Source organism: Tinamus guttatus, unplaced genomic scaffold (assembly GCF_059628265.1).
Source record: "Tinamus guttatus ecotype Peru unplaced genomic scaffold, ASM5962826v1 Tinamus_guttatus_pri_ptg000125l, whole genome shotgun sequence".
NCBI lineage: Eukaryota > Metazoa > Chordata > Aves > Tinamiformes > Tinamidae > Tinamus > Tinamus guttatus.
Window position 1 is genome coordinate 8,255,997 of NW_028288659.1, and position 13,196 is coordinate 8,269,192.

Consider the following 13,196-nt stretch of genomic DNA (forward strand, 5'->3'; position numbering starts at 1 on the left):
GACAGAGAAGAGACAGAGGCTGCGGTTTGGTGTAATTATGTGTGCATGGGGAGGCAGGTACTTGGTGGACTTGATGCACATTAGTTTTGCTGGATGTGCTATGGATCTGTTCTCCTGTGTGAAGGGAATGGAGGGGAGAAATCGCCAATGGAGAAGAGCAGAAGCCATAGGAAGGTGCAGGCAGGGAAGGCGAGACTAGAGGGGGTCTCACACAACTCACTCTGCAAATTGTGTGAAGTCCTGAATTTTAGATGCGAATTTCCAAAACTCGTTAGTTTAAGTTTGCTTGTTAAGTTTGCTTCTTATGGCAGATGACTTCAGATTTTTTTTGTATTCTTTAGTTTCATGGTGTGTTGAATAGTGTTATTTTTAGTTATTATTACTATTTACTTACTTTTCGTGCACAAAACCACATTTTTTAGTGTTTTTAGTACCATCAAGACATACAAGCAGCTCTTCTTTTGTTGGTGTTGTATTCTAGATTAATGATTCCTCTACTGTGCGATATTCAATAAAATAATAGGGTCTTATTCTGCATGTATTGCTTACAGTTTATCTTCTTATATACCTTTTTAAAGCCTAAAATATATTTCTAACATAGGTAGCCAGGTGCATTTTCATGATGCTTTTTTTTCTCTCTTCTTTGTAGGTGAAAAAGTAGAAAATAAGCAAGTGCTTGTGAACAAATCCATGCCAACTGTGACCCAGACACCTCTGGAAGGAAGCAATGTGCCTCAGCAGCCACAGTACAAAGATGTGCCAGTAACGTATGTTGCATCATAACTTTGTATTTGAGGAAGGTAGCCCAGAGGAAAGATATGTGAGGAAGTGTTCAATCCTAGAAAAGCCAAGGAAATGAGCTGCCTTCTGCAGATTAGAAACAGTCTTGTAGGTCTTGATTTTTCACAGGGTGTTTTGGGGCCTAGGTAATTTTCAGAAGTGCATAACCACTTATAATTCCTGATAATTTGGGTCCTGACACCTGAAAAGCTGGAGCTGCAAAGACAGAGAGGAACTGTCTTGAAGATGTGTGGAGAAGAATCACTGAGGTGTTTCCTAAGAGAAACTGAGGAAAGAGTGAAGACAGTGGTAGAAGGGAGAGGAACCATGTCTAGGTAAAGTGGTGAGGAAACAAGGATGAGTGAGAGGGTAGACATTATGTGTGTGTTTAGAGGGAGCTGGGTAGCAGCTCTTCCATAGCAGCTCCCAAAGAAAATGGCCAGTACTGATCCCTGCTCAGCCTTCCCCCTGGTGCACAGGAGGGCAGAGATTGGAGGTCTTCCTGTTCCAGAGACTGATGGTCACCTCATTCTGGCCACTCTGAGTACATGTCCTTTCCTAAGGCACCAGGGAATGGGAAAGCACAGGCAATAAGGATTTTTCTCTTTGTATCCAGAAAGAAGAGAGGGCTTCTGAGGTGGGAGGTGAAAGCTTTGCATTAACATTAAAAAAAAAGGGGGGGTGCACTCTTTTGTCAGGAATTGCCAGAGAGCAAGACAAGCAGCTGGTGCCACATCCGCAATTCTGTGATCCGTAACCAGTAGAAAACTCTAGGTAGATGCCTGTGAAAGATTAGTTAAGAAGTGAAGCGACAGTGTAATTATCAAGAAAGGAAAGAAGTGGTTGTGCCAGCTAAAGGCACGAATCCTGGCCTCAGGGTCTGTGTCATAGTCTGACCAATTTAGCTACTGCTACATCAGACAAAATAACCTCCTAAACTGAGCAGTGACGTCTGCCAGTCTGCTATACCATCATTCTGCAGTGTAAGGAAAGAAAAGCTGATGCAAACATAATTTCCTTTTACTTCCTACTCTTTCCTACTATTTTTCTTGAATATCTACATCTGCTACAGAAACTCGGGTTTCAAACCCTCAAAACATTCCAGAGTTCCTGTCCCCATGTTACATTCTGGCCATGCTTCATTTCTAGACCTGTACCTGATGCATAGCTTTAGTCAAGATATTAAATCTTAATTTTATTCTTAAGTTGTCATAGGATATTCCTTAAGCTCCCTTCAGCTATGAGCCTCTGCTTGGCTTTTGGTTGCTTATTTAATAGAAGAGCCGGAAATTTGCAATATACTAGGAATTTTCTTTGGTCAAGAAAAGACCATGTGGCAAAACATACTTTGTTCTTTTCTCTTTCGTCTTAATTCTTGACTTGTTTATACTTATCTTTTAATCCTTTTCCAGAAATATTGTGTACTCTTCAACTGTTCGTTGTATCCATACATATGTGTAGGAGGCCAAGGAAGCAAAGATAAGATGTCCCAGAAGCTTACCAATACATAAATATATTTGTTTATAATCCGTGTTTGTATCACAAATGTCAAGGTTGTGCTTTTTCTCCTTTCACTAGCTACAAAGGTGCAACCGATTCTTATATCGAAAAGGTTATGATTTCGTCAAATGCAGAGGATGCTTTTTTGATCAAAATGTTACTGAGGCAAACTAGACGTCCCGAAATTGGAGATAAGTTTAGCAGTCGTCACGGGCAGAAGGGTAAGCTATATATTTAGTCAAAATAAATGCACACTGGGTATGCATACTTTACATATATAATACAATCATGCATATTTCTATTCATTGGTTCCAGTCTTTCCTGAATGCAGTGGTAGAAGACCGTAGTCCTCTTCGGTTAAGTTTGCCTAATTCAGCAAGGTTGTTTTTGGAAATGAGGGAGGAATAGGCAAGCACAGCTTTGTGTTGATTTATAAATACAAAAAATGTGGCAATTGCCTATAATAACCCAGGGTTTTGAAGTTTTGTTTTTGCTTTGGGTTATTTGGGGGTTTTGATTTGTTTTTGGATAATAAGTTTGTCATGGTTAACAAGAAGGATAGAAGAGGTAAGAGTCAGAGGGCCAAGATTGAATGGACAAAAAACACTACAGCGGGAAAGGGATGTTGCTAAGTCATTTCTACAGACATACTGCTAAAACTGAGAGTTGAAAATGGGTTGCTGCTTGGTAACATATAGCTCTCTAGTATTGGCAGTTAATTTTATAGTCAGGAAAATCAGGAACTTGTTTCCATGTCTGTTGATGGTGGTAATGGACTGAATCCCTTTGACGTTAATGGCAACAAACCATGGCTCGGAACATCCTCTCTGAATCTCAGCAGACTGGGTAATGTTAAGGAAAAACTGACTGAAAAAAGTGTGACTGTAAATTACTTCTATTTTTTTTGATCTTCTTGGTCTCACTGTGAAACTAGTTTTTGTTAAAATTAGTGTTTTCAATTTACACATGCAGTTGGAAAATCTGTAATTTCAGTCCTTTCAGCATGATCTGCTGCTTTACTGTATCCCTCACTGTGCCCAACACCTTAATGTTGTAATCTTGTTTCATATTTAAGTCTTCTTTTGGTTTGAAAACATTGCTTGATCTCGTGTCAAAGACACTGGGGTGGTAAAGGATGCTACTAAATCCTTTCAATTGCAGTAGAGACGCTCCTTTCTAGATACTGGGCAAACATGATACTATGTTATTAATTGCTGGAATAAATAATCCTTACTTCCTTATTTTGATTTCTGAAGAACAGGAACCAGAACATTCAGTGTAAAGCACCAGCCTCTTCATTCTAGTGACACAAGGATCTGCTAGGCCTGTGTTGAGGAGACAGAGAGGGAGTCATTAGAGGTGAGGAAGTAATGAAGAACACTGGTTAGAGGTGAAGTGTTGGTTCTTGCAATCAGTTCTAGTCGATGAGAGTTGCTGTAATAGCTACACTGGTGACATGAGTTGAGGGCCATTGTCTGGCAAACGAACTGGCAGTTCTTGAGCACTGCTCTTTGTCAGCAAATGCCTGAAAGAGAGGGTGCTTTTGGTTAGGAAGAGCTCCCCGTTACTGTCCCCCTCAGCATTTATGTCCTGGTTTTGCCACCAGTCCTTCTCCAGTCCTTGACTCAGATGGCTCTGAACTTCCTGTGCCAATCCAGATCCTGTGTTCTTGGAGTAGACCGGGGAGCCGTGCCCTGGAGTCAAACAGCAGAGAGCTGGGACTTGCACAACATCCTTGTGGAGATCTGAGCCAGTAAAACAAGATGAAACTGCAATAAATATCATCAGAAGACAGAATCACAGTGATGGGAAGGGACCCCTGGAGATCATCTGGTCTCACCCCTTGCTCAAGCAGAGTTACTTAGAGCAGGTTGCCCGGGACTGTGTCCGGTTGGATTTTGAATGTCTCCAAGGATGGAGACTCCACACTCTCTGTGGACAACCCGTTCCAGTGCTTGGACATCATCACAGTGAAGAAGCTTTTTCTTACGTTCAAGTTGAGTTTCCTGTGTTTCTATGTGTGCCCTTTGCCTTTCACCCTGTCACTGGGCATCACTGAGAAGAGTCTGGCCCTGCCTTCTTTCCACCCTCTTTTCAGATGTTTGTGGGTGTTTGTAAGATGTCCCCCAGAGCCTAATCCTCTCCAGGCTAAGCAGAGGGCAGTAGCCAGCTATAGATCTGTTATACCTGGAGCTTAAGCAGTATCATCTCCAGCATTTTCCATGCCTGTGTGACTGAAGGGGGCATGAAGAGCACAGCTGACAGAGGGGGCCCAAGGCACAAGTAAGAAGTCATCTGTATAATGTTCCATGCCACCGTTTACTATGTTATTCACGTGTGTACCTAGAGGCCAAGCCAAACTTGAGGCCTTTTTTTTTAATTATTATTTTTGACTTGCTAGGGCAATGGAAGTACCAGTGGCAACAGCGAGGGCAGGTGACTGGAGAGGAAGACTGCATCATAGAAAGATGAGATGGGTACAAAAGGCAATAGCTGTTGGTAATGTAAGATGTTACCAGGTGCATTGCTTCAAGTTCTTTGTGGATGTTTCCCATGGAGTGGAGTCAACACAGATTTTCTCAGAGTAGCCAGTTCTCTTCAAGATCCCTCTACTTCTACAGGTGTGCAAACATCTTCCCAAAGACCCATCAAATTGACTTTGGGAACTTTTCTTGCATGAAAAATTAAAGCAGGTAAGATTTTTTCCTAACTCGTGCTATTGATGTGCACCTTTAGAAATGGTTAGTTGAGTGGGATTTAAATAGAACTGATCTTCATACTTCTCCAAAAATCAAAAAAAGAGTATTCCATAAATCCAGAACCATAAAGGAGAAGAAGGAGAAATGAAGGAACACTGCAAGAGAACTGAAGGGCATAGGGCAGGCTGCAAGAACGCAGTCTGGCTTTAAGATGCAGTGTTTTCTGTAAGAGCTAAATGCAAAGCAAGGCATCCCCTCGTCTAGAGGAAGCTCATTTCAGAGGTACTCAAGGACAGGCATCTCACTAGTGCTGATTCTTGCTACTTATCAAACCCTGATATGCAGGGTCAAATACAGTACTAGAATATGCTGTTACATTCTTTAATATCTGGAAATCCACAGAACACTAGCGGTGTTTTTTCTAAAGTGAAAATCCCATGGTACATGGGAACGTGTAGGGAATGTGGAGTTACCTGCATTGTCAATTATGTGTGTCATCACGTCAGGTTAGAGTGCCTGATTTCCCCCCTGTATCTATGCTTTCAGCCTATAACTATAATAAGCCAACAACATAATTGCTCAGATTGCCAAAAGAGCCTTTCTGCTTGGAGCTTTCTGCTTTGGAGCTCGGAGTAGAAACGCCAGCAGTTTTCTTGCGTGCTTGGGAGGGATGTACTTGTTAGCTGCTCAGCACATCAATCTGAAGGAGTCTTTTTGATCGGGGCAGCAAACTTACTCTAAATCACCACGTCCTACCAAGATCATTACCGGTACTATGCTATGGAAAACATGTTACAAAGGGTACAAAAAAAGATACAACCAATTAAATCTCAGAAACCAGCCTTAGCCTTTTGTTAAAAGAGAGCCTTCCTTAAATACGTGTGCGGGTTCCGTAGGCCACCGTAATAATTTAGAGCTGTGCCGCTGCATCTGTATTTGCTGCCGTCTTTGTGTCCTGTGCCATGTCAGCACTCTTTTGGCAAGGTCACCTCCTCCTGGCTGTCCCCGGCACCCTCTTTTCATGCAAGTCCGTCTTTTAAGCGCACTTCTTCCCAACAGCCTGTAAAGCCCAGGCGTCCCTGTCAGACCTGCCAGCAAAGAAAGACATGGAGAAGAGAGAGAAACAAATGCGAGACCGTCGGGTTGTATTCTAAAACTCATCAGCAAATATTTTGCTTTATCTCTATACTCGTCTCCAAACTGGACGTTGCGCTAAGTACTTTGGGACTGGGGCTGTCCCTGTCGTGTGTAAAGCCCCTCAGCTTCTAGTATATAGGAAACAAATATACAGCTACTTGCAAAGATGCAGGAAACAAATGCACATCTACTAGAGATGACTTATTGTAATCTTTAGAACTTTGTTTTAAATATTTTGCATCATATATTTTCCAGAAAGATTTTTAAAAGTTTTCAGTTTATTATTTTATTTTTCAGTCTTGTATTCTTCCAACAACTTCACTTCTCAAAGCAGCGAAGGCTGAAGGATCGTTAAGCTAAAGAAGCTCCATCTGAGATCTATACAAACAAAATTATTATATTTCCAGATTTCCTCTTGCTTTGCTACAACTCACAATGAGGAAAAAGTTGGGCTCCTTTGATGTGAAAAAAGCAATATATCACTTCTCTGAAAGAACATTTCTCAGTCTCTCATGTGAAAAAGGATTAACACCTCCAACAAAGGTCCTGTAGATCACAGAACTAAGCAGCAATACTGAACAGTATTCCTGAGGAGTGGAAAAACTGTATTTAAGCAAGAGATTGTTTGAACTGGCAAACAGAAGCTTTTTAATAGCTGAAGATCTAAGATAAAGGATTAAACCTTTCTGAAGTATCTGCACTTAAACAAATCTAAAGACAAGGAAACGAGTTTAAATTCATGAAAGACTGTCTTTGTTTTCCTAAATGAACCATGTTCCTTCGTGTCAAAACAAAATCCATTCACAGCATTGCCAGCTACGTAAACTTTATTGCTGTACCATTTATCTGCCCATGTCTGGGCTAGCTTGCTTAAGCCTCTTTTTGACTTTTTACTGGTTTGGAGCATCTTTCAGCATCTGTCTAAATTTGTTGTCGAGGGCAACTTATCTTTATCCTTTAAATAACCACTTGTACTGTACATATTAGCGGAGCACATAAAGATGTTAGTTTTAAGCAACTACTTGTGTCATTTTCCCCCACATTACAAGTCAGGCTTAGAGCATTATCTCTAATGAAACATCAGTGGGCTGGTAGGAATTAAATGCTTGAAGTGGTATTAAAAAGACTTTGCCGTTACATGACTGCAGGAATGTGGGATGATTAAAACTCATTAAGCATCAGGAAAGATAGGAATTTTTACCTTATTTTTGTGTTCAGAGTTAGAGAACGAGATGTCTGAATTCCATTAGAATTTCTGATAGGGGTTTTTCTGTTTGTTTTTAACAAAACCCTTTGTTAGCTTGCTCTCCTAGGAAGAAAATTACAGCATTTTTTATCTCAAGCAGCAAACAGGTAACCTTGTGACCTTTTCAGTAAATCCTCAACCGAACCTCTGAAATTAGGGTGATTTAGCATTTTATGGCGCAGGACAAAAATCTCTAATTCTGTTTCCAAATAGTGTATCCTGAACACACATTTTATTAAGCTCTTGACTCATTCAGCCATGTGTATTTTGTAAAGTTCCTATGGTTATTGTTTTACAATAGCTGCTTCCAGAAGCATTGTAAGGGTTTCAATTAATCAGCTCTTTGTGTGCTTCAGACTATGCAAATTTATCACATCAGGCCATTCAGCAGCTCATGGGAAAGCAGTGTACAAACTGCATTGTCTTCTAGCACCTCCTCTCATTTAGAGTGATGTTTTTAATAAGAAAACTAATCAAGTTTACTTATGCATTATTTATCTGTTAATTTTAATTCTGTTCTTTACCTTTTATGTCAAATGGGATGTAGCAAGTGATATGATAGATCACTGAATGAGTAAACATCGAACAAAGCTTATATGATGCAGCACTTTTTTTCTTCTGAACTTGTTTTGTACTTAGTTAGCCAATCCAGGGCTATTTAGAGGGCTCTGAAGCAGGTGTATGTTTGTGTTTAATTAACTTGCTAATTTGTACTGATCTGCTCGTTACTTGTCCACAATATACGGTGCTGTGTCGTACCTGCAACTCCTGCTTAATTTTGCGATGTAGTCTGGTTTCTCGTAGGAGTATTTACAGTTTCTGTCAAGCCTGGTAAATCTAAAATGGACACCTTCTAAGTTACTTTTAGCTCTTTTACCACGATATAATTAGAATAAATAAACAAGCACATTTAGTAACGTGCTGCTTTCCATCTTGCTGATAGAAGCTGGTGTTACCGCGGCTGCTTTTCAGTTAGTCTCCTTTGCTCCCCAGTGTCCCTCCTGCTGGCAGTAATTAGTTTCCTATATTAGGTTGTTTTGACTTATTTGATTATTTTTTTCCCTTTGGCATGTGCGCGCGGAGAGGGCGCTGGCCGGAGCTGGGGCACGGCTTTCCCATGCGGGCGCCGTTTCCTCCCTGCCCCTTCGCTACGTGCAGCTTGGCAGCTGGTGAAGCCCCCGTTCCAGCGACGCGGGGTCTGGAGGCCTGTGGTTCTGCTGGTTAGAAAAAGAAACTCTCGAAGGACAAAAGTGGAGGGTTTGCGGGATCTCCGAGCTCTGTCCTTGGGCCCTGCGTGAGGACAGGGGCCGTCCCTACGCAGAGGGCTGTTGTTTAGTGCCCACGGTACAGTGCCACTGCGACCCGCTGCTTGTGGCTGATTTATGCTTGCAAGTAACACTGTTAGAGAAATCTGATTTAAGCCTGTTCTCATTTAAGCTGTTACTCTTGCAGTTAACTGCCGTGCACATTAATCCACCTTTTTTTTTGAGAGAGAGAGAAATCTTCAAAGTATTTGCTACCATTGTGATTAATTTCCCGCTAAGATGACATCATGAAATTCATATACAAAGCTTAGTCTAGGGTTGGATTTGGGTTTTAATCGAAAAGAAATGAGGTTTAGCAAGCTACTGTATGCTCTCTCGCTCACACAAACAAGCCTCTTGTTAGTGCACATGCAAAGAAGAAAACGTGGTTTTGTGTTTTGTCTGGGAAAATGTTTGCGGCCTCTTCTGACTTTCACGGCTTGATTGTTGTGCTGGATGCCAGCCCCGCCGCGGCCCACGGTCGTACAGCACTTAGTGTGAAACCCTGTGGCTGAGTATCGGCCGGGCACATAAAAATGTGCGAAGCAGAAGATGTGGGTGAACGTGGCTGAACATCGGTATTTTCCATGTCCTTTTTGGCTCTAATATATTCTGCAGAACAGTTCTCATTGGATGCCTAAGCTAGTAAGAATCAGGAAATCTCTAAAAACTTCAAGTAAGAGCCACCTGCCCAAGGTGCGCACTAGTTCAAGTGGGTCCTGCTAATGAAAACTTTGTGGGGAGCAGTTGGGCAGCTCTGCCGCGAAACGCAGCCCTTCCTCGCACGGGGCACAGTTTGGAGATTGAGGCTGTCCTCAATCCAGCGCTTTCTTTTTCTCTTCATTATTCCCTTAGCCGGTTCCAAGCCGTAATTCCACTTGGGAGGGATTAATTCCCCCGGTCGGTTTTTCCCGCTCTCCCGGCGGTGCTGCGGGAGGCCGGAGGAGGAGCGGAGCCGGCGCTGCCCTGCGAGCAGCAGCTCCCGAGCGCAGAGCTCGCCCGGGGCAGAGGCTGCAAAACCAGTCGCAGCCCGCGCTGTGAGGCGGGCGGCAGCGACGCCGCGGCGTTCGCGACTTTTCCGAAGGGAAAGGTGCCCTTTTTCCAAGAAAAAACGAACTTTCTTAAGACACGGGGGGAAGAAACTGCTCTCTGTCCCGTTCTCTAAGTATGTGTGTGTGCCCTAGGTATAAGGTATAAACTCAGCCACTGCCTGAAATCCAGAAGCTTAGAACTGAGGGTTTTTTGGGGGGTTGGTTTGGGGATTTTTTGTTGTTGCTTTTTGCTAAAATAGGAACTAGCGAGCTTCCCCCTCGCTGGATCCTGTCTAAATATTTTGTTTTTTAACTTCTAAGCTCATTATGCCGTCTTTGTGTTAACTTGTATTAAAATCTGTCAGCTATGACTGGTCTCATAACCACAGCCAGCGGACCAGAATAAGTTAATTATTTACTTGTGTCACTAGTGCTCTTCATCTAATGAAATGCACAGCTGTGTTAGATCTGCCGTTGGGTGTGTAGGGCCCTTTGTTAGACAAGTCAGCGGAGGGTAGAAGCCGCGATGATGGAGAGCCCTCCGTTCTTTCTGCTGTTCTGCCTTTCTGTGTCGATTTCATGGATCTTTTATCATTCACTTTCACACAAAACAAACAACACAGCGGCTGTCTGCTATGGGAACCGGCTTGGCGTATAAAAGGTTTTCGGAGCCTAAAGTAATTTCAAGTTAGCGAAGATTTAATTTTGGGCTTACAGGTGCCCTGAAGTCCAGATGCAACCCAGCGCTTTCTTAGAAGTTGAATGGCAATGAGGAAAAATATATGCGCTGTGGAATATATATATACAAACATGCTTAAATACATTTTTTTATATATATATTTAGGATAAAAATGCTGTGCACAAGAGAGAGGGTTTTTGTGGCGGGGTTTTTTTTCAGTAAATTATTGCTGCTTGGCAGGAAAGGGTAGAAGGATGTTACTGATATGTGATAGTAGAAAAATGAAAATTAGCTTGTAATAAGCTTAAGAACTAAATTTTAAAAGCCCTGGACGCTCTCATTCCTTTTTATTTCCCCGCTGCCTTCCCCCCGCCTGCCGTCCCTGCTCTCCCGCGCGCCCAGCCCCGTCCGCGTGGGCAGAGGAGAGCAGCTCCCTCCGGAGCAGGCGCCCGTGTCCCCCTGGAAGTGCCTGGGGGGCAGGCGCCTTCTTAGGGCTGTGACCAGCCCCGCGGAGCCCCCTCTGCTCCGCTCGGCTCCGCGCGGTTCCCAGCGCGGGCGGCGGCGGCGGCGGCTGAGCTCAGAGCCGGTTCAGCTCCAGCGGCGTCTGCGAGAAATTGTCCAAGTGAAACAGTAGCTTTGGTTCAAAGGAGCGCGGGCTTAAGCAGCTGCAATTCTGCACCTGATTTTCGGCGTTAGATCTCTCCGTCATTTATAGCTGCAGCGTTTTCATCTGCAGAATTCGCTGTGGAAACAGTTGTAAGAGGTGGGAAAGAAAAGTCTGTGATGGTGATAGACCATTTTAAATGAGTCTCGGGCTCTGGTTGTCGTGCCTCAATAGTTTTATAGTTTGTCTTTTTGGTAGTTTCTTTTAAATCCAGTCATTCAATAAGACTGAGAAAACTTCTGAAACTTCTAAAGACATATTTTGCCAGGCCTTGTGCACCAGCTGTAAGCAGTCTGGGAGCGGATTGTACTTTAATCCATGAAGGGCAAGCTTCGCTTTGTAAATGAACGCTACCTGAAAAAAAGTTTTTTAATCTTTCCCCTGTTCATCTCCCTTCAACCTGTAAAGTCCTGATATATTCATTTATTTTTATTTATTTACAATATTTGGCAAAGATACATATGATAAACAGATTTTGAATCAATAATAATTTCAAGTTCTCAAAGAGATGTTGTAAGAGGCTTGATTTGTTTATTTATTTTCTGTCGGGCAATCATAGCAGCAGCTCTAAAACCCACCTCTCCTATGAGGTGTTCCACAGTGGCTGGGCAGAAGTTCCTGGCTGCCCCTGAGAACTACGCACAGCTTTCTCCCCTAAAGTGCGAGCTCGCAAATGTCTGGAAGCGTTTTGTAGGGACGTGCTCCTTGTGCCAGTTCTGCCTTCCAGCCTGCAGGCTGCAAGTCCTGGTCGTGGTAACGAATCTGGGTAAAAAGTGCTGCGTGAGAACGAGGAGGAGGAGGAGAGCACTAAAGAAAACGTGGTGCCGAGCGGCGGCCCCGCTGGTGGTTCGCCGCACGCTGCCATGTTATGTTCTCTCTTGTGCAGGGGTGTGCGGCCTGATTGTGCCTCAGGAGGACATGCCGTTCTGTGACACAGGAATCTGCCCCGATATCATCATGAACCCGCACGGCTTCCCGTCGCGCATGACGGTCAGTGGTTACGTCCCGATGAAAGGGAGCGGGTCCCCAGGAGAGCAGGCTGAGCGACTCGGCCAGAGGGGTCCGGGAAAGCTCGCGGCGCTGGCAGCGCGCTGCGGGCATCGTGCCGTGCGCTCCTGCCCTCCCAGGAGTAGCCAGCAATCTGTTTTGCATGATTCAGAACATCTTAATATAAAATGGATAGGGATTGGCCTCTTTGCTCATTGTATTCATGCCATTCTGCGTTAAGCTAGCGCTTCACTTGCACTCTTCCCAGCTGAAAGATTCTTTTCTCCCTGCTTCTTCTGCGTTGACCAGGTTGCTGTACGATCAAGCCAAGTGGGACAAATTGCAGGAGGTGCAGAGGGGAAAGGAGTTTTACTCTAATTCCAGAGTCACATAACTTCTTAGCATTACATCCCATTGCCTGGAGTTAATGCATGTGCATTAACCCATGCTGCGGGTCACACTAAATATATCATGGCTTGGCCTGAATATGGCATTTCTGATTATTTCATACAGTCTCTGATCTTTTTTCTTCATTAGCTTCTTCCCTTTCATTCTCCCTTGTGCTGGCCAGTGTGTCAGTCGCTGAGGCCGTCTGGGAGAGCAGAAGGCCCCCCGGCATCGTGCTCACTGTCCAGACAAGTGGGGAGAGCGGGATGGCCTAGCTGGGCTTTAAGGAGGTTTCCAGCCCCTGCCATGTGTCTGTTTTTCCCCCTTCGCCCAGGAGCACTCGCTGTTCCCGTGGGTCTCCAGCGGCTGCAGCTCGTGCCGAGCGGTGCCGTAGGAGCAGCAGCTCCCCGGGCTGTGCGTACACCGTGTGCAGCCGCAGCTCCCTGGCCGGCCAGAGGGCAGGGAGTGAGCAGGGTTTCCCCCCCGGCATAGGTCCTGGAGGACGCACACAGCATGGGGTGTTTTTAAAGCCCAGGAGCTGCGTGGCAAGGGAGAGGGGCGTCCAGGGGAGGGCAGTGTTCCCTGTTCACTCTTTTCTCCTTGCACAGGTGGGAAAGTTAATTGAGCTCCTGGCTGGAAAGGCCGGCGTCCTAGATGGCAGATTTCATTACGGAACAGCTTTTGGAGGCAGCAAAGTTAAGGACGTGTGCGAAGATCTCATTCGCCATGGTTATAACTACCTAGGGAAGGACTACGTAACATCTGGTATCACTGGGTAAGAA

The 13,196-nt window shown here is 44.2% G+C and overlaps 1 protein-coding gene across 1 annotated transcript in view; it reads left to right on the plus strand.

The window, feature by feature from the left end:
• Nucleotides 1-13,196, plus strand: part of POLR3B (RNA polymerase III subunit B) — a 63,592-nt gene that overhangs the window by 42,958 nt on the left and 7,438 nt on the right. The window contains exons 22-25 of the mRNA XM_088521670.1: nucleotides 650-767; nucleotides 2,359-2,501; nucleotides 11,927-12,030; nucleotides 13,023-13,189. Of these exons, the coding sequence (XP_088377796.1) occupies nucleotides 650-767; nucleotides 2,359-2,501; nucleotides 11,927-12,030; nucleotides 13,023-13,189 (532 nt within the window). The remainder of the gene's footprint in view (nucleotides 1-649; nucleotides 768-2,358; nucleotides 2,502-11,926; nucleotides 12,031-13,022; nucleotides 13,190-13,196) is intronic.